This window comes from Chrysemys picta, chromosome 5 (assembly GCF_011386835.1).
Source record: "Chrysemys picta bellii isolate R12L10 chromosome 5, ASM1138683v2, whole genome shotgun sequence".
NCBI lineage: Eukaryota > Metazoa > Chordata > Testudines > Emydidae > Chrysemys > Chrysemys picta.
Genome location: NC_088795.1, coordinates 141,231,757 through 141,251,756, shown reverse-complemented (window position 1 = coordinate 141,251,756; position 20,000 = coordinate 141,231,757). Strand labels below are relative to the sequence as shown.

The following is a 20,000-nucleotide window of genomic DNA, read 5'->3' as shown; positions in this document are numbered from 1 at the left end:
GAGGTTGGGCGCCTGCCAGGGCCTTCACACTGGTACTTCCCCCAGTACCATCCCGATCCCTGCATTCAAAATATTGCTAAATATGCAAAGGGTGAAAGGAGCAAAACAGCTGACGGCATCAGCGACTTCCCCAAACCAGAGTCATTACAAACCCACCAAGGGGAAGTGACACAGTCTCCTGGATTCTTCTCCAGCCCTGGGATTAAATCGCTCTCCTGGAGTCAGCGTGGGCAGACGCCGTCTCCTAGGTCTGGGGCTCTGGTCCTCTGGCTGGGGATTTCCTAAGGGAGCAGCTCTCTCCTGGGGACCATTCCATGAGAAGGTAACATTTCCTGCTTCTCCAGGCCATGCCTGAGACCCCTGGCTGGGGGGGACGTAGCGACCTGAGTGGCAAAGGCAGGGGACATACCTGGGTCTCGGGGCTGGACGCCTGGATAAAGGGGGTTTAAAATGCGACGTGGCCATCTTGCACAGGTTGGATGCTGACTGCTGCCGGGGTAGATACATAGATTCCAGGACACTACGGATCCCATCCAGAGCTGAGCGGAGGGGATGGCGCCGGCTCAGGTTTGGATCTGCTGGTGCAGAACTCAACCAAGATGTGATTTCCACCTCCCACCCAACCCAGACCCCGGAAACAGGCTCCCAGACCTGATCCAGAACCAAAACCCCAGGGTTGGGCTCAGACCCAGGGGTTCAAACCCAAAGGGCCCCCTCCTGCCCCACCAGGGAACGTGACCAGATGTGGCGTTCCAGTCTGGAGCCAGAGCTAAGGAAGGGTGTCGATAAGACATGAGATTGTGGTTAGGTGACACAGGCCTCTGGAAAGGATGCGAGGAGTGGGGCAGGGTGAGGCAGACATCTGGGAAGGGGAAGGGACCCCACCCCATGCAGACACTTGCAGGACCACAGCACACTGGTGGGACCTGCGAAGGTCGGTGGGGAGCCCGCAACCCCCGCAGGGTGCGGCTCAGTGAGGATGGCATTGGATGTAGCCACGCGAGTGGGAAGAGTCTGGTTACCTGTTGGCTTTGTACAGGGCAGGGAGCTGCTCACCTTCACCAGACACAGGAGTAGAGCCTGGGGCAAGAGAGTCAGCACCTAGGTGCCACCTTCCCTAGAGCAGAGCACATCCCCTGGCACCCTGATACCTTGGCTGCCTCTGCAGTCAGAAAGGTCTATGTCAGGGGTGGGCAAACTTTTTGGCCCGAGGGCCACATCTGGGTTAGGGAATTGCAGCAGGGCCATGAATGTAGGGCTGGGGCAGGGGGTTGGGAGGGGTGCGGCGTGCAGGAGGGGGCTCAGGACAGGGGGTTGGGGTGCAGGGAGGGATGTGGGAGGGAGCTCAGGGAAGGGGGTTGGGGTGCAGGAGGGGTTCGGGGTGCGGGCTCTGGCCCAGCGCCGCTTACCTTGAGCAGCCCTGGGGTGGCAGCGATGCGCAGCGGGTCTAAGGCGGGCTCCCTGCCTGCCCTGGCCCCGCGCCGCTCCCAGAAGCAGCCGGCACCATGTCCCTGGGGCTGCTGGGGGACAGACGGACGGCGCAGAGTGCTCCGCGCACTGCCCTCGGCTGCGGGTACCTCCTCTGAAGCACCCATTGGCCGCGGTTCCCCGTTCCTGGCCAATGAGAGCTGCAGGGGGTGGTGCTTGCAGATGAGGGCAGCGCACGGAGACCTCTGCCCCCACCCCATCCCCCAGGGGGCCGCAGGGACGTGGTGCCAGCCGCTTCCGGCTGCGGCGCGGGGCAAGGGCAGGCAGGGAGCTTGTCTTAGCCCCACTGCGCCATGGGGCTGGCCAACCCACGGGCCGGATCCCAAGCCCTGACGGGCCGGATCTGGCCTGCAGGCCGTAGTTTGCCCACCCTGGTCTATGTGCATCCTATGACAGGCCCACTGGGCACCTTTGCCGGGACCATGGAGAGGAAGTGTCCCCAGCTGGGGAAGGAAGGAGATGGGTCCTCCCCTGTCTGTCTCAATATAGGATCCTGACCAGTGGCGTAGCCAGGTTTTAAGAGCAGGGGGAGCAAACATAAAAAAGGTGCCTCCCCTTGGCTCCTCCTCTGGCCGCTCCGCGCCCCCCCGCTTTGGCTGGCTCCTCCAGACCCATCTATTGCTAGGGCCCTGCACGCACCCTGACACCCCCCCATGCCCCGGGCCGGGCCGAGCCGCGGTGGGGTCCGTGTCCCTTTAAGAGCGGGGCTGGGCTGAGCTGAGCCCGCAGGAGGTGGCTCCACTCCCCGCTGCAGGCTGATGTCGGAGCCTGGGTTGAGAGCCCCTCTGGTCTCCTGCACCAGCTCTGGGCGGGCTTTGCTGCGGCTCCCCCCGGGCCGGGCCGCCCCCTTCATCTGCACAGTAGGGGCGGGTTGCATGAGGGCAGGACCTGGTGCCATCCGCCTGGCGGGCCCTGGTGGGCGCCTGGCGGGCCCTGGGGGGCACCGGGCGAGATGAGGTGTTGTGGGGGGCATCGGGCAGGGGGATGGGGCACTGGGCCCCGGGCCGAGCGCCCAACGTGCGCTCGGTCACTCACCTTCCCGTCCGGGCCGAAGGGGAGGGACTCTCCGTCTCTTCCCCGAGTGGGGAGGGCACGGGGTCCCGCTGGGTCTCCGCGGCCTCGCTTGGCCTCGAGGAGGCGGCGGCTCCGTGGAGCTGGTAGTCCGGCTGGTGGGGCCGCTGAACGCCCGCTCCTCCATCTCTGCCTCGCCCCAACACAGAGCACGCCAGGCGCAATCCCCATCCCAGGTTAGCCCCCTGCTGGGGCCGAGGGCTGAACAGGCCCGGCAGGGCAGTGCGGGGGCTGCTGGAGGGGGAAGCTGGGGAAGGGGTGGCACGGCCTCAACCCCCTGGAGCTGCCTGCCCCATGGAGGAGGCAGAGGGGCGCAAGCCGCAGCAGGACCCCAGCCCCCTGGGAGAGGGGATCTGGGGCCAGAACGGGGAGGCAGGAGCAGCCCCGGGGGTGCTGGGCACGTGCAGGGCAGAGCCCCAGGAAAGCCCCAGCCCCACGGCGGGCAGCGCTGCAGAGGAGGAGCCCGCGGCGGGCGAGGGGCAGCTGGCGGGCAGATCCCCTCTCGGCCCGGAAGCTGCCGGGGAGAGGGAAGCTGCCCACCAACTGCGGAGCGCTCGGCCGCCGAGCCCTGAGCCACCGCAAGAGGCGGCTACAGCAGCGATGTTGGGGCGCGATGGCCGAGGAGCCGGCCCCTTCGCTCCTCTGGCCGCACCCGCTGCCCCACCCCCCAATGGCTCCTCCGGAGTCGGCCGTGCTGCCCCCCCACTTGCCGGCAGGACCCCGGCAGGCGCCGCTTTTGAAAACTTTCCTGAGGGGAAGCGGCTGCTTCCCCTGAACCCCCCTAACTACGCTACTGATCCTGACGAAAATCAGGCTCCTCCTTCTGCCCTCTTCCTATAAAGCCGGGTTGTCTCTTTGTTGCATCGTGGAGGGCACTGCTTGGCCAGCTGCACTGGGAGGCCGCGGCGGATGATTGGACAAGAGGGAGCTGGGTGAATTTAAAAGGCAATGAAACGGCTTTGCTGTAATCCACTGGGGAGTGTGTGTTACAGGTGCCCCCTGTGCCAATAGCCAGAGGCGATGAATGACTGCACCGTCTTAGCCTTTAGCTCGTGCTTTTTAGCGCTAGAGGTTCTGGGTCCAACGCCAGGTGCGTCAGCCAAGAGGGCATCTGTCATCCAGCTTCCATATGCAAGGTCTGACTAACCTGTGGGACTCCCTGCTGCAGGGATGGGCCCTGGACAATTTTCAAATGGCCTGAGTATCTGCCACCTTTAGGAAGCCAGTCTTTGGGCTACTGTAGATATGGTTTGCACCTCTCTGCTGTTCTCCCCTGGGGAGCCCATTACTTGTTCAGGGAAAGGGGAGTTGTTGCCAGAGGGTCCCAGCTCAGGATCTAGTCTAGATCCCATTGAGGGCATTGGGGCAGGGGGTCTTTCCAATGACTTCACTGCGCTTTGGGTCAGGTCCTCCGTGTGACCCAGGAGTCCACTGGCTAGTCATTGCCTCCTAAACCACAGAGCAGCTTGGAGACTGGCTGCTCAACCCATGACTAGGGTGACCAGACAGCAAGTGTGAAAAATCAGGACAGGGGGTGGGGGGGTAATAGGAGCCTATATAAGAAAAAAACCCTAAAATCGGGACATATGGTCACTCTACCCACGACTGGCTCAGGTGTGGGGCTGAGAACCAGCAGCGCCCCCTCTCTCCTTCCCCTGCTCCCGAAGGAATGGGCTGCCTGGGAGCGGGTCAGTAGTACTCACCTCCCCGGGGGCTCCAGGGCCATAGTGATGCATCATGGCAGACGTAGTCCAGCTGGGGAACCCATCCCATAGAGGTGAATGGGGAAGGAGGCACCTGAACTACAACCCCCAGGATGCACTGCGACAGCATTTCCAAATGGATGTTTTTCAAGAGTCCAGTTTTTTAGTTTTCCCTAGAAAGCAGACCCCCCTCCCCCTCCTCCTTCTCCCCTTCCCCCTCACTCTCCACCCCCCACCCACAGTCTGTTTAGTTGAAAATCCCAATTTTCCATCAAAACCCACTTTTGACAGAATGTTTCCAACCAGCGTTCCTTCTTACTCTGTGCCCAGCCCTCTAGCAATGATCCCACACTAGAACATGGTCAGATCACCAGGGCTTTGCTGGTGAACATGCCCTGTGACCTGTAATGGCCCCTGAGATCAGGGAAACCGAGGTTTCACATCCCCTCCAACCACTGCACCTCCAGCAGCATACCAACTGCTAGCAGTGCCCTGAGCCCAGCCAGAGAAGAGCTCCACCCGGGGACTCCTCCTGGGTCTCTCATGAACTGGCTCTGGCTGAACGACATTGCTGGTGGCTCCGCTGATGTTCATAGCCTGGGATTCCCGGGCAATCACCGACTCCAGTCATCTGTCCCCTGTCTGGTCTGTCGAGGAGAAAAACCAGAGGGACTGAGGAGCTGCTGAGTTCATGGGGGTTGGAGAGAACAGGACAGGTCCTGAATGGGTCGAGACCTGAACAGCAGCATTTCCTTAGGGCAGGAGAGCCCCAGTCTCTAAGGTGCCACAAGTACTCCTGTTCTTTTTGAGGATACAGACTAACACGGCTGCTACTCTGAAACCAGTCTCAGGGAAGGTTTTAGTTGCAGTGAGATGGGTCTCAGCAGTAACGAATAGGGCTCGGACCTGTGGGTTTGCATTGGGCCAATCTCTATTATGTCACAGCAGCACCGAGAGACCCTAGCCCAGATCAGGGCCCATTGTGCTGGCCGCCGCACAGACACAAACTGAGAGACAGTCCCTGCCCCAAAGAGCTCATAATCGAAGGCTGTGCAGTCTAGTGGACAGAGCGCTGGCTTGGAACTCAGGAGACCAGGGTTCTGTTGCTGGTCTGCTGGGTGACCTCAGGCAAGTCTGTGCCTCAGTTTCCCCATCTGTAAAATGGGAATATTGGCACTGCCCTCCTTTGTAAAGCGCCTTTAGAGCTTTGGATGAAAAGCACTATAGAAGCGCTAGGTATAAAACTAAAGAGAGGGCAGGAAGCAGAGGTCAAGGGAATTGCCCAGGGTGGCACAGAACGTTATTGGCAGAACTAGGAGTAGTGCCCAGGTCTTCTGCATCTCAGACTAATGCCCTATCCCCTGGACCACAACAGCCAGCAACACTAGAGATGGGTCAGAACCAGAACCCCGGGTCGAAACACCCCGGAACCTTGGGGATGTTCAAACCCACATCCAGATCTGAATGTCAGAAACGGCTCCTCTCACTAGATACAGGCCTGGGGTGCGTCTTAGAAACCTGATTCAGGATCCATCACTTCACCAGAGCGAACCAGCGACAACGAAACTGTGAAACCAGGGCAGGAGTGCAGGAGAAATGAAACTTAGTGAGGAAGCGTGTGTGGAAAAGTGACTCCAGGAAACAGATGGGACATTGCAGAGAGACACGGGGATGTTCACTTCCTTCTCAGCCCTGCTGGCTTGCAGTGTCCAGAGTTTAGCAGTTATTTTGGGCTCTCTGGCACACCACCAACCTGTTTTAGTTCTGTAATTTGCCGGATATCTTTGGAGCCAAGTTGGGGCAAACATGCACAGCCCTAGGACCTCAGCGTGCTGTTCCCAGTGGGACACCATGTGCTGGAGGGGATCTTCCATTGAGGCTTGCTATAGATCAGAAGAGAGTGGACCATTTTCTAGATGGGAGCCCCAGGAAAACAAGGTGATAATGGGAATGGGCTCCTCCTAACCCAAGCGCTGCAAGTTCGCACACTGGAGATAGCTGGGAAATGCAGACATTGTTGCAAAACAATTGTGAAATTTGTTGCAGAAGTGTTCATCAAAATTTCACATTTTTGGAAATTTCTGGCCTGCAAAAAAAAAAAAAAAAAAAAATTTAAAATCATGAAAATTTTCCAGGAAGTGTGAAAATTGGTAACATTTTTGACCAGCTGCATTTTTCAAGCACTGGGCGGAAGCGTGCGTTCTTGTCCCCTGCAAGCGGTTAGCCTGCCCAACAGATAAAAGCCTTCACTGAAGATCTCGGGGTCTGTCTTTGCTGGGTTCCCAGAGTGGAGGGTATTCGATGGTAGCTGCTAAAAGGTGCCCACAGGAGGCCATTTGCCGTGTAGACTAATCTAGCTACAGGACTGATACTGCTTCCGTTACCGTAGCAGCTGAACATCTCACCGCCTTTCTGTATCTATCCCCACAACACAGGAAATGGGAGGCAAAGCAGGGACTTGAACCTAGCTGTCCCGTGTCAGACTAGCTCACCTACCTGCTAGAACATCCTTCTCCCGAACAACATTTGGGTCCTGCCTCAGCACAAGGGTCTGGACTAGACCTCTCTAGCAGACATGCCAAACCCATGACAAAACGCAGAAATCGGGCTTGTTTTTGGCTTAATTGGCTTGTGAGGTGCTTGTTTTTAGCTTGTAGCCTGTTAGGCTTGTAGCGTCTTTTTTTTTTCCCCTTTGATCAGCTCCCGGCAAGCAGGGGCAAGGGAGGGAGAGAGTCAGGGGTGCACAGCGGGCCCACTAGGGTTACCATACGTCCGGATTTTCCCGGACATGTCCGGCTTTTTGGGCTCCAAATCCCCGTCCGGGGGGAAATCCCAAAAAGCCGGACATGTCCGGGAAAATTGGGACATGCGGTGCCGGGCTGGCGGAGCGGGGCCGGGCCGGGCCGGCGGTGTGGTGCTGGGGGCTCGGGGGCCGGGCTGGCGGTGCCGGGCCGGGCCAGGGGCTCGGGGGCTCGGCCGGCGGTGCCGGGCCGGGGGCTCGGGGGCTCGGCCGGCGGTGTCGGGCCGGGGGCTCGGGGGACGGGCCGGGGGCCGGGCTGGGGACCGGTGGTGCGGTGCCGGGGGTGGGCCGCGCCTCCTCCCCCCACACCCCCCCTTACCTGCTTCAGGCTTCCCGCGACTCAAATGTTCGCGGGAAGCAGGGGAGGGGGCGGATACTTTGGGGAGGGGGCGGAGTTGGGGCGTGGTCATGGGCGGGGCTGGGGCGGGCCCCCGTGGAGTGTCCTCCTTTCGGAGGCACTAAATATGGTAACCCTAGGACCCACCATAGTGCCAGACTGCATACCGGGGGGATCTAGTCACAGAGTGTTGGGGTCCTTAGGGATTGGCTTGTTTCGACCTTGTTTTGAAATGGGATCAGCTTGATTTTTGGCATATTGTGAAAGTCGGCAACTGTGCTCTCTAGGCCCCTTCCACCCCTACATTTCTATGGTTGGACCTACAAACTTAGGAGTAAAACAGGTGCTATTCTTCTTGCATGCACTAGGTGGTGCTCTTTTGACAGACTAACTACATATACCAGTGATACTCCGACCTCAGTGGTTCCGGAGCCAAATTAGTGATCAACGTTGCCCGAACGATAGTGTGAATTCGCTGATTCGTTTACTAGAGTGCTATTCATATTTAAACAGTATGACGGGGAAAGATTTAGTGTATTATTCTCACAGCAAATACACTAATAACGTGCCCAAATCAATGTGTTAGTCTCTAAGGTGCCACAAGGACGCCTCGTTCTTTTTGCTGATACAGACTAACACGGCTGCCCCTCTGAAATTAATAACGTAGTGCAAGTTAATAACTTCATTGGCTAGTGAAGCATCCTGGTTGGTTAACAACTTCGATTGGTTACTAATGAAATCACGCAGTGTTTTAATATCACCTGCTGCAGGAAAAACATTAAAGAGCCTCTGTCCGAGAGTCACTGATATACAGCCACCCAGCTGCTGCCTTTTATACACTGGGCTCCTACCACAGACATTTCCCCATGGCATGGTTCCTGCCTAGAAGGGCTTACAGCTGGGGGTCCCATCCCCACAGTATGTGCAACAGGAGATGAGCCCCTCACCTTCTGCCCACGCTATGGTTTCACCGAGCTTATGCTGAACGTCCATCAGATCAAAACTGACCACTGTGGGGAAAATTTTGCTCTGGCTTCGCCAGTGTCATGGTGGAATGACTCCACTGACTCTAACGGGGCTACTCTAGATTGACACTGGATTGACACCGAGAGGTGGGTCTCTTCTCATCCACAAGGAGGCTGCTATTCAAGTCTCTGTGATGGAATACACCGGCCCTATCCTCTGTCTAAACTCAGCGTCCTTCAAACTCTCAGGCTTCTCTGCACTCACAGAGGGGTTATGTCAGGTCAACCAAACCCCTTATCTCCACAAAGGGCCCATGGCCACTCCCCTGCACTTCAGGGCAATTTGGGGGTGGATGCTCATTTAATCAGCCTGGATCTGATCTCTACGCATGGCCAAACCAAAATCCTGGAGCTGAGCTGCGGGGGAATTTGAATCCAGATCTGGGATCCCATCTGTTGTTGCAATCTGCACCAACACTCCGGATCTGAACGCCTCCAAACAGGGGGCCCGATGTGAACGGTGGGGCTTGCGCCCAGCTCGGGGACATCCCATGACCCTCTGCTACCAAACGTCACACGACTAACTCTCTGCATTGCCCCATCAAGCCATTGTGTAGGTCTGATCTGGGATCACCTGGCTGAATCCAAGTGTCCTTGCTCCCAGGCAGAGGACGCAGAGAGATGACACCTGGAAGAGCCAGGAATGCATTTACACTTGTATGCAGGCATGCCCAGTGCCCACGCGCTTCGCAGAAGATATTTGGAGCCCAGTCTTGCAAATTTTCCTGTTAATCTGGGAGTTTTTAATCTCAGCTATGGGCTTTCTTCCTTTCCCCACAATCAGCTGTAGGTTACAACATTGTGAAGAATTTGAAGGGATGTCTTTGACTTTTTTGGGACTGGGGGGGAGCTGCCAGCAGCCTTCTTATCCCCTCCCCTTCCAAAAAAATAAAAAGATCTAAATATTCCCAGTGTCTGAGTCTGTGGGGGCAGGACATGGTCCCACAGCTGGAGTCCTCAACCCAGAGACATCAGAGCTTCCAAACAAGCCAAGCAGAATGGTGGTTTTGTCTAAGGTCTCTCATTGGCCGCCCAGAACTAGTGGGTTATCCAATCAAGAGTGGATCATCTCCAACCAGCAGGTAACTGATAGATGGGGTCTCCAACCAACACTCTCTGTCGAGGTGTCTGGTTTAACAATGCTATGGAGCTGGGCTATGCTCATCCCAAGGTCCCATGTCCCCGTCCCTGGGATGCCAGGTACATGCTTTCGCAGCAGCAACCACGTCATTGTACAGAATCGGGTGCAGATTCCGATAGCTGCACCAGTGTGAATCCGGAGTAAGACCAAAGGAGTCAGCAAGTAACACCAATAACCGGGGGGGTTATTCCACTGTGACACGGGTTCAGTTGAGAGCGACATTTATCCCATAGCAATCAAAAGCGGTTTTCATCTGATGGACTCTCAGCCTGATCTCGGTGAGATGAGCAGGGTCCCGGCCTGATGCCTAGCGGGTGGATGACCACCAGTCCGAGCAGAGGTGCCAAGGCCTCGCTGGGCCATGGAGACGCACTCCTCTTCCACCCTGGTTTGGGTTGCAGCATGTTGGCAGGTCAACATGGAGGAAGCCTGCTCTACTGCTACTCATCCTGCCTCAAATCTTTGGTTAAACAGAGGCCTCTAGTCTGCAGGGCCTTTCGCCAGCACAGCTTCCTTTTCCAAACACTTATTATTATTAGAAATGGAGATATCCCATCTCCTAGAACTGGATGAGACCTTGAAGGTCATCAAGTCCAGCCCCCTGCCTTCACTAGCAGGACCAAGTACTGATTTTGCCCCAGATCCCCAAGTGGCCCCCTCAAGGATTGAACTCACAACGCTGGGTTTAGCAGGCCAATGCTCAAACCACTGAGCTATCTCCCCCCCATCTAACTAAAGACTAACCATCCTGCAAGAGCCTATTGCATGATCCTCTTTTCTCGTCCACCAGGATCTCCCATAACGTTATCCAGTGGGAGCGGTCATGTCCTTCTTATTTCAGCTTATCTTCCTGGCCAGTCATGCCCAGCAAGGTACGGTGCCATGTTTAACCCTAATAATAATGATCAATTGTGTTCTGTTAGCTTCTGCCCGCATGCAGCACTCCCTCCATTGCCTCCAGCATGGCAAAGGGTTTGTACCATTAGGAAAGGGATAGAGAATAAGACAGAAAATATCACAATGCCACTATATAAATCCATGGTACGCCCACACCTTGAATACTGTGTGCAGTTCTGGTCGTCCCATCTCAAAAAAAAAAAAAGCTATATTAGAATTGGGAAAGGTTCAGAGAAGGGGAACAAAAATGATTAGGGGGATGGAACAGCTTCCGTATGAGGAGAGATTCAAAAGACTGGGACTGTTCAGCTTGGAAAAGAGACGAGTAAGGGGGGATGTGACTGAGGTTTATAAAATCATGCCTGGTGTGGAGAACGTAAATAAGGAAGTGTTATTTACTCCTCATAATACAAGAACTAGGGGTCACCAAGTGAAATTAACAGGCAGCAGGTTTAAAACAAACAAAAGGAAGTATTTCTTCACATAGCACACAGTCAACCTGTGGACCTCGTTGCCAGGGGATATTGTGAAGCAGGGGTCAGAAAAGAATCAGATAAGTTCATGGAGGATAGGTCCATCAATGGCTATTAGCCAGGATGGGCAGGGATGCAATCCCAATGCTCTGGGTGTCACTAGCCTCTGTTTGCCAGAACCTGGGAATGGGCAACAGGGGATGGATCACTTGATGATTCCCTGTTCTGTTCATTCCCTCTGGGGCGCCTGGCATTGGCCACTGTCGGAAGACAGGACACTGGGCTAGATGGACCATTAGTCTGACCCAGTCTGGTCGTTCTTATGTTCTTACCCAGAGCCTGTAGGATTCTCTCTCCTAGGTTCAGGAGCAATCTCTAACCGACCCCTGTATATTCTCCCAGGGCAGTGCACGCTCCTGTTTTACACCAGTAAGCGTGGGAGTAGGATCAGACACTGAGCGTTTACTGGTCCTAAGGCACAGTACGAAAACCAATTAACCAATCCCTTGGCAGCAGGTGGCATTATTTATTTGTATTTCGGTTATGCCTCAGTCACTGAACACAGGCAGTGCATCATTATCCCCATTTTACACACAGGTAAACTGAGGCACTAAGACAGCAGCCCGAATTTCCAGCATGGCCCCTGATTTTGGATGCCCAGCTTGAGAGCCCAATTTACAGCGGTGACATGCACCAGCTGCTCGCAATAGGACAAATTCAGCTCTGGGATGACTCCACCAACTTGAATGGAGTTACCCCAGAGATCAGATGCAATTCCCATTAAAGTCAATGAACCCAACTGGTCGGCGCTTCTGAAAATCTGGGCCTAAGTGAGATGCTCAAGCCCCTTCCCCCTCTCCCCGCCTCCACCCACAGACACGGCAGATCAGTGGCAAGGCCAGAAGGGAAGAGGTCTCTGCCCAGAAGCCAGGCCCTGCTGGCTGGCAGAGAGGAGAGAAGCATGTTGCTGATGGAGTCAGCAGATTAGCTCTGTGCTAACTGAGGTTTCTGCTTGTGCCTTGCTCCCTCTGTCTGTTCCCCTCTGTCCAATACAGTCTTTGGCTCGTGGGGCGTCACCTACCCCCAAAGCCTGCAGAGCGTGCAGGACTCCTGCCTCCAGATACCCTGCACCTTCAGCTACCCCAGCACAGAGAACCCCGAGGGTGGCATTGTGGCCATCTGGTACAAGGATTACGAAAGCCAGCACGCCGTGATTTACCACTCGGCCACTCCCAGCGAGGTCAACAGCAGGTTCCAGGGCCGGACCGAGCTGCTGGGCGACCTAGCCGGGCACAACTGTACCCTGCTGCTGAGGGGCATGAGGAGCGAGGACAGCGGCAAGTACAACTTCAGGTTCGAGATCAACCGGGGCAACCGGTGGTCAGACCTGCGTGGGGTGATGGTGACGGTTACCGGTGAGTATGGAGACGAGCTAGCCAGAGCGTGTAAAATCACAACTACTCCACTGTGTGTCATGGGCCCTGTACTGCTGCCAGCCATGGGCGAGTCTCCTGTAGCTTGAGTGCTTGTGGAGCAGCTGAGTTCTATCCCCACTGCTGCCGGGATAGCTCAGTGGTTTGAGCATTGGCCTGCTAAACCTAGGGTGTGAGTTCAATCCTTAAGGGAGCCTGTCAAGGCTGCTTCCCCAGTTTGAACTTTAGGGTAGAAATGTGGGGGCCTGCATGAAGACTTCTAAGCTTAACTACCAGCTTAGATCTGGTCCGCTGCCACCATTCCCAAATGGATTCCCTTCCCTGGGAAGCCTTGAGAAACCTTTCACCAATCCCCTTGTGAATACAGATCCAAACCTCTTGGATCTAAAAACAAGGAAAAATCAATCAGGTTCTTAAAAAGAAGGCTTTTAATTAAAGAAAAAGGTAAAAATCATCTCTGTAAAATCAGTATGGAAACTAACTTTACAGGGTAATCAAACTTAAAGAGCTCAGAGGACCTCCCTCTAGCCTCAGGTTCAAAGTATAGCAAACAAAGATAAACACTCTAGTAAAAGGTACATTTACAAGTTGAGAAAACAAAGGAAAACTAACACGCCTTGCCTGGCTGTTTACTTACAAGTTTGAAATAGGAGAGACTTGTTTAGAAAGATGTGGAGAACCTGGATTGATGTCTGGTCCCTCTCAGTCCCAAGAGCGAACGAACTCCCAAATAAAGAGCACAAACAAAAGCCTTCCCCCACCCCCAAGATTTGAAAGTATCTTGTCCCCTTATTGGTCCTTTGGGTCAGGTGTCAGCCAGGTTACCTGAGCTTCTTAACCCTTTACAGGGAAAAGGATTTTGGAGTCTCTGGCCAGGAGGGATTTTATAGTACTGTACATAGGAGAGCTGTTACCCTTCCCTTTATAGTTATGACAGAGCCACTTAGGGAACTGGGGTAAAAATCTGTCTGGGGATTGGTCCTGCTTTGAGCAGGGGGTTGGACTAGATGACTTCTGAGGTCCCTTCCAACCCTAATATTCTATGGTTCTATGAATGTCCAAGGGTACCGCGCCGTGATGGAGGAATAAACTGGAATTGCTATTATCCCATCGCAGATTCCCCAGAATATCCCTGTTCTTTCCATCCCTAGATGCCCCCACCAGCCCGGCCATTGCTGCCCCGGAAGATGTAAGGGAGGGTGTGAGAGTGAACTTCACCTGCTCCAGTCCGTACGCCTGCCCATACGATAGCACCGCTCTGCAGTGGAGCGGCTACAATGCCCTGCTCTCGACCGTATCTGGGGCAGTGCAACTGGACACCGCTGGAGTGCTCAGCCGGCAGATCCTTGTTACCTCCTTGTCATGGCAGGACCACTCCAAAAAACTGCTCTGCGAAGTGTCTGTTGGCTCCAAGCAGGCAACCGGGGAAATCGTTCTGCGGGTGAAACGTGAGTAGTGCTGCTTTTCAAACACTGGAGCGAGGACCAGCAGCTACGGCCTCTGTTTCTGCATTGCCCAAGTCATGTCTTTCCAGCCCACAATGCTTGCAGTTCTGCCATGTGATCTCTGACACATGGCCAGATTCCAACGGACGTCTGGCTTCCCTAAATTCTCCTCTGTGATTTCCACTGAACAAAGACTTCTTCTCGCCTTGCAGCCCTATCCTGTGCTGTGGCATTGCTGGGTGCTGCTTCAGCCGCTGCCCTGTTCCACCCCAGAGGCGGCTGCATTCCTGTGGGGAGCGAATTGGGTCTTGTGTCTTATAGAGCCACACTTGGGGAAAAAACCTCCTCTGGTTGATTCGATGCTGGGTGCAATTAATTGTGGATGCAAGTGAGAGGATGCAGAGGTCTGACTACCTGCATAGTTGGACATCTGCATGCGATCACTGGCAGAGCGCAGGAGTGGAAGGCAGGCTGGGGAGCCCGGTGAATATCATTTGTAAAGCTCTCTGAGAAGAGAGGGGCTGTACAAACGCAGAACATGATGCCCCTTAGAAACAGTCTGCGGCCTTCACCCTGGAGCAGCTGTGCCGACATTCTCAGACTCAGTGGCCTAAGGCAAGGTGCCTAAGACAGCACCCACCAGTTTGGTAAAAGTGGCCAGAGGTCCCAGGGGCTGGTGTCAATCCCTGGATGTCGCTGCAGTTAGTCCAGATGTCTCCTGAAAGCTGCATCTGGCCAACAGTTTCCTAGTTCCTCCCGGTCTCCTGGACCGACTTATCGCTGCTGTACAGACCCTCCCCTCCGACTCCCTCTTACCACTTGGGGGTGCAAATGTCAGCTCCAGAAACGTTTCTCATTCAGGCCAACTGCCAGTTGCCCTTCTAATATCACTTCTTCCTTCTCTACCCACCACCAACTCATTACAGCTCCCCACTTTCCTCTCAGAACGCGCCCTGTGCGCTGTGCCCAGCCCTGCCTCCCCACCCACCGTCCGCCTGGCAAACAGGACTCTCCTCCCAGCCCCAACGGGGACTGTGGTGCTGAGATAGCTGGTAGCAGACCCCCTCGCCCCGTATGTCAAAGAACTCCAGTGCTCCATGGAGCCTGCACACACTTTTCAGCCCGAGAACTCTACCCATGATGCCCTGTTCTTCTGCTCATAGGCTAATGCCAGCAGCCACCTCCTGCCTCTGTCATTAGCTTGACCATGGGCCAAGACCTTTCCAGCGTCTACCCGTGGAGCTGTCTCCTTTCCCAAAAGCAGAGGCGCCCCAGGCTATGCCGCCCAGGGAACGTGGTTAGGAAGCAGCCCTAAGTCCTGGATCTGGCTTCCTGACCTGCAGGGAACCATCTCTAAGGATGAGAAGCTGGTTCAGGTCCTTTGGCTCACTCAGGCTTTGGTCTCTGACACTGGCAAGGGGGCTAGTTGAGGTGGGGGGTCTTTTGCCCTGTGTGGATTTGTCAGATACAGAGACTCCTAGACCCATAGGGTGAGACGGGACTGCAAGGGCATCGAGTCTAACCCCCTGCCAAGATGCAGGACTTGTGGTGCCAACGTCATTTCCAAGAGGCCACAGATAGAAGAGCTCTCAGAGGGTCATGAGCAGCATGGACCAGACTGGAGACAGTGACAGAGTGACGAACGCCTCTGAGCTAACCCGATTTCCCTAAGTCAGGACCGCTGGCTTCAGGCTCAGCCAGCGATTCCTGGCTGTGGTGGTGCCCACTGGCCGCCACCTCCATTCACTGCGTGTCCTTTCTCCCTCCGATTCCCCTGCAGATTCCCCGAAAGGCACAAAAGTGGTAATCACCCCCTCCACAAAGAACATCCGGGTGGGCGACAGCGTGTCTCTCACGTGCAGCGTGAACAGCACCTTCCCCGAGGTCACCGCGTACAAGTGGTACAAGGGCGGGACCGCCTTGGGGAGCCAACAGATTCTGACTCTCCAGAGCGTTGCTCGCGAAGATTATGGCCCGTACCACTGTGAAGCGGAAAATTCCGTCGGGACCGGGGTGGCGGAAGCAGTTGTTCTCTATGTTTTTTGTAAGTATGGAGGACGGGGCTGCAGATGAATCACCAGCTAATACCCCGGTAGCACCATGGCTTCACAGGGACCCTGTGCAGCAAAGAAAACGAAAACCAGTGCTCCGTCTAGGCCAGGATGGCCACAGGTGGATGCTTCAGCAAAACAATAACGTTCCCTCCACCCTAATGCAACTGACTGACTGTCTCAGTATTTTTCATTAGAGTGGGCTGGGAATTTTTCAAGGAATGGGTTTTTTTTTTAAATATGCTGATTCATCAAAATCCAAACAGTTTGCAAAGCCGGGTCGGTTTCAAGGACTCTCACGACTCAAAAAATGATCAGAAAACTTTTTTGAAATGGTCAAGCTGGCCAGTTTTGACATTTTTTGCACTGGAATGTTTCCACTTTTCAAGTCAAAATGACCTTTTGTTTAGAAATGTTAGTCAATTTTGACTAAAAAAATAGTTAAAGAAAAAAAAGGTTCAAATCAAACTGAAACATGCCATTGACCCAAACCAAATCTTTTTCTCATTCACAAAAATGTGAGATTTTGACTTTTCGTCCCACTTCTGGACAGGAACATTTTTCAAGGTCTCCGATTTATTTTATAAGATGGGAAAATGGTTTCCTACTCAGCTCAATTGATCACCCTCATGTCCGAGTGCCTCGCAAGCACTACTGAATCTACCCTTTGGGATAAGGAAGCATCGCTAGCTCTGTTTTACAGATGGGGAAACCGAGGCACAGAGTGACTAAATGACTTGCCCAAACACAGCAAGTCTGCCAGGGTGGTAGAAATTGAATCCAAAATTTCCCAAGTCCTAGTGCAGTGTTTTAATCACAAACCCAGCCTTCCTCTCCCCTCACTCTTGCATCCTGGAGAGCTGTGTGTGGGGGGGGTCCTTCTTCAACCCAGAGGGTGTCCCATTCACAGGGCCGGCTCCAGGCACCAGCTTAACAAGCAGATGCTTGGGGCCACCAAGGGAGAGGGGCGGTACCTGCGGCAATTCGGGGGCGGCAGGTCCCTCACTCCCTCTAGGAACGAAGGACCTGCCGCTGAACTGCTACCGCCGATCGTGGCTTTATTTCCCCCCCCCCCAATTGCCGCCGCCAATCGCGGCTTTTTTTTTGCTTGGGGCAGCAGAAATGCTGGAGCCGGCCCTGCCCATTCATGTCTTGAAGCTGGAGGATCAGTAGCCCTTAAAATCTGGCTTCACCCCGTCCTGGGCACAGGTTATTTGCTAGGATCACGTGAGTGTATCTCACATACTCAGTTTCCTGCCACTGCACGGGTCTGGAGCCCCGGTGCATCTCCTTCCCCCCGATCTCTGCCCGTGGCACAAAGTAATCGAGTATCCCCTTGGTCTAATTCTGGTGGATGGGCTTGCTAGGGGGTGGTTGGGTGGTGCTTAGTGCCCTCTGCTATACAGAAGGTCAGCCTGGATGATCTGGTGGTCCCGTTTAGTCTTAATCTCTAGGACTTAATCTGCTATCATCTCCTTCAGCTGCCGTGGTCTCAGTGAGCCCTTCTGCAGAGATACAGACAGGCGAGACGGTCACTTTGACGTGCGCCGTTCCCGGCGAGGAGAACCAGGATCTCAGCTACACCTGGTACAAGAACAATGTCTGGATCAAGGAAGGCACGGTCCGCTCCCTGGTGTTTCACGAAGTCACCAGCAGCGACACCGGCTATTATTCGTGCAAGGTGCAGAACGACAAAGGGAGTCAGATGTCCCAGGCCATCAGCCTGAGCGTGTTCTGTAAGTGTATCACAAAACTCACACCTACGACTGCAGGGCACCTTGATCTGAGGTTTTTAAAGGGTTAATAAATGATTAATAGATGGGAGGAGCTAGCAAACAGAAAAGTTTTGCCCGGGAGGTCTCTGGGTAGAAGGAGAGACGATGTGATCCTTGGGGGGAGTTTGGCTGGTAGTTTACTTGTTGCTTGAAGATTCCAGTGTAGTTTGGGGGGTTGTGTGCTGAGCCGGGGGGGGGGGGGGGCGTGGCAGGGCTGCTCAGGGAGAAGAGGGGTTTAAAAAGCCAGCTCCTAAGTGATCAGAGGAACTAGTGAACAGGGGAGTTTTGCAAGGGAGTTTAGACAGGGCTGACTCTGGCTTTTTTGCCGCCCTAGGCAAAAAAGCCACCCGCCGCCCCCTTTCCCCCCCCCCGCCAGCGCGGCAGGGGAGGGCGCCGAGCAATCCCCGACCGGGTGGAGTGCCGGGAGGAGGGCGGCGAGCCCGGCTGGGGCTCTCCGCTCTCCCCAGCGGCCAGAGCGCCGGGGAGAAGGTGGAGAGCCCCCGGCAACCAGAGCGCCGGGAGGAGGACGGGGAGCCCGGCTGGGGCTCTCCGCTCTCCCCAGCGGCCAGAGCGCCAGGGAGAAGGGGGAGAGCCCGACCGGGGCTCTCCGCTCTCCCCGGCGGCCAGAGCGCCGGGAGCTGGGCGGGGAGCCCAACCGGGGCTCTCCGCTCTCCCCGGCGGCCAGAGCGCCAGGGAGAAGGCGGAGAGCCCCCGGCAGCCAGAGCGCCGGGAGGAGGGTGGAGAGCCTGACCGGGGCTCTCCGCTCTCCCCGGCGGCCAGAGCGCCGGGAGCAGGGCAGGGAGCCCGACCAGGGCTCTCCGCTCTCCCCGGCGGCGCTGGGGAGAAGGCGGAGAGCCCCCGGCGGCCGGAGCGCCGTGGGGAGGGCGGCGAGCCCAGTCGAGGCCCTGCTCTCGGGCAGGAGCGCCCCGCCGCGCCACCCCCCTCCAGGCGCCGCCCCAAACACATGCTTGGTGGGCTGGTGCCTGGAGCCGGCCCTGAGTTTAGAGCGGGGGTGCGAGAGGCAGATACACCTAACAACCATTCTCTAAGCTTAACCCCTCTCCCTCCCCCCCCAAAGCAAACCACAAAATCCTGCAAGAGTAAAAAAAGCGCCAGCAGCCGTCCAGCAGAGTGGGGACGAGGGAGGATATCCAGTTTATTGCACTGAATACAGCATGTATGGTTGTGGGCAGGCTGCATACGTGTGCATTCAGTGCAAACAGCTCCTGGCCTTCAGAGACCAGAGGGGCTGAACTGGGGGAGCGAAGGGAGACACAGAGGTGCACCGAGGAGATTTTCAGGGACATGGCAGAGCGTCCCCTCCCCCAGTTTGACAGCCTCTGAGTAACACAGCAGCGGGGGGAAAGGGGAATCACAATTTTGCAGGTTTGGGGAAAATAAATATTTAGGGAGTTTTGCCTTGAAACGTTTGTCAGTAAAAACTGGGGAAACCATCCCTGCTCCAGGCAATATCAACTGCCCCACAAATATCTGCCAGGAGGAGATCATGGGAGGTTTGATAATGGGATGCTGGTACTTGCGTAGATTTGACCGGGTTGCTCTTGAGCTCACAGCAACCACAGCTGTCTCCCCGGTCAGGTGCAACAGACAGAGATTACCTGCAGCCAGGGCCGGTGTAACCACTAGGCGAACTAGGCGGCCGCCTAGGGCGCCAAGATTTGGGGGCACCCAAAAGCGGTGCCCCAAATTATTTTTTAACACGACTGCGTATTCATTTTTGAAAGTTTATAATAAGCGATGCTCCGGGGGGTCTTCGATTCCTGGCTCATCACAGCGCCAATGCTCTGTCGTTGTCTCCTTCCACCGCACAGATCCCCCTAGGGCCCTTGCAATCACCTTGTTCCAGGAGACGCAGGAAGGAAAGCTGGCTCTCATTCACTGCACCGTGGATAGCGACCCCCTGTCTGCACTGGCCCTTTACCGCAACGAGGCCCTCGTCGCCACCACCAGCTCCCATGCAGCCCCCACCCAGCGGCTCAGCATCACGGCTTCCCGCAACTCCTTGAAACTGGAGATCCTCAACGTGCTGCCGGAGGACGACGGCCAATACCGGTGCACGGCGAGCAACGCGTACGGGAACGCGACTGCTGCTAAGCTCTTCCATGCCCAAAGTGAGTAAACGGTTTGTGATTATCACGCGGGGTAAGGGGCTGCCACCAATCGGGACTCCCAGGCCCCCGGACGGGTTTTTGGGCATGACGCCTTCTCTGAGCATCATGTTTAATAATAGTAACGTTCTTCTGCCACCTTCACAGTGGAAACCCTGGGGGCAATGGGGTCTCTCTCGCCTCTCCATTTGAGGAGCATTTCACAACGGTCCATTGTGCCATACCTGCACCA

General features: G+C 55.6%; 1 protein-coding gene across 6 annotated transcripts in view; it reads left to right on the top strand.

Annotated features, from left to right (window-relative positions):
• Positions 1-20,000, top strand: part of SIGLEC1 (sialic acid binding Ig like lectin 1) — an 80,165-nt gene that overhangs the window by 32,031 nt on the left and 28,134 nt on the right. For 3 of the 6 annotated variants that reach the window (XM_065597373.1, XM_065597376.1, XM_065597375.1), the window contains exons 2-7: positions 10,356-10,437; positions 11,991-12,350; positions 13,520-13,816; positions 15,594-15,857; positions 17,346-17,600; positions 19,472-19,771. In XM_065597373.1, coding sequence (XP_065453445.1) covers positions 10,389-10,437; positions 11,991-12,350; positions 13,520-13,816; positions 15,594-15,857; positions 17,346-17,600; positions 19,472-19,771 — 1,525 coding nt within the window. In that variant the 5' untranslated portion in view covers positions 10,356-10,388. Of the gene's footprint in view, positions 1-188; positions 323-2,591; positions 2,736-10,355; positions 10,438-11,990; positions 12,351-13,519; positions 13,817-15,593; positions 15,858-17,345; positions 17,601-19,471; positions 19,772-20,000 lie in introns of those variants that run through there. The other 3 variants (XM_065597374.1, XM_065597377.1, XM_065597378.1) reach the window with 3 other exon arrangements.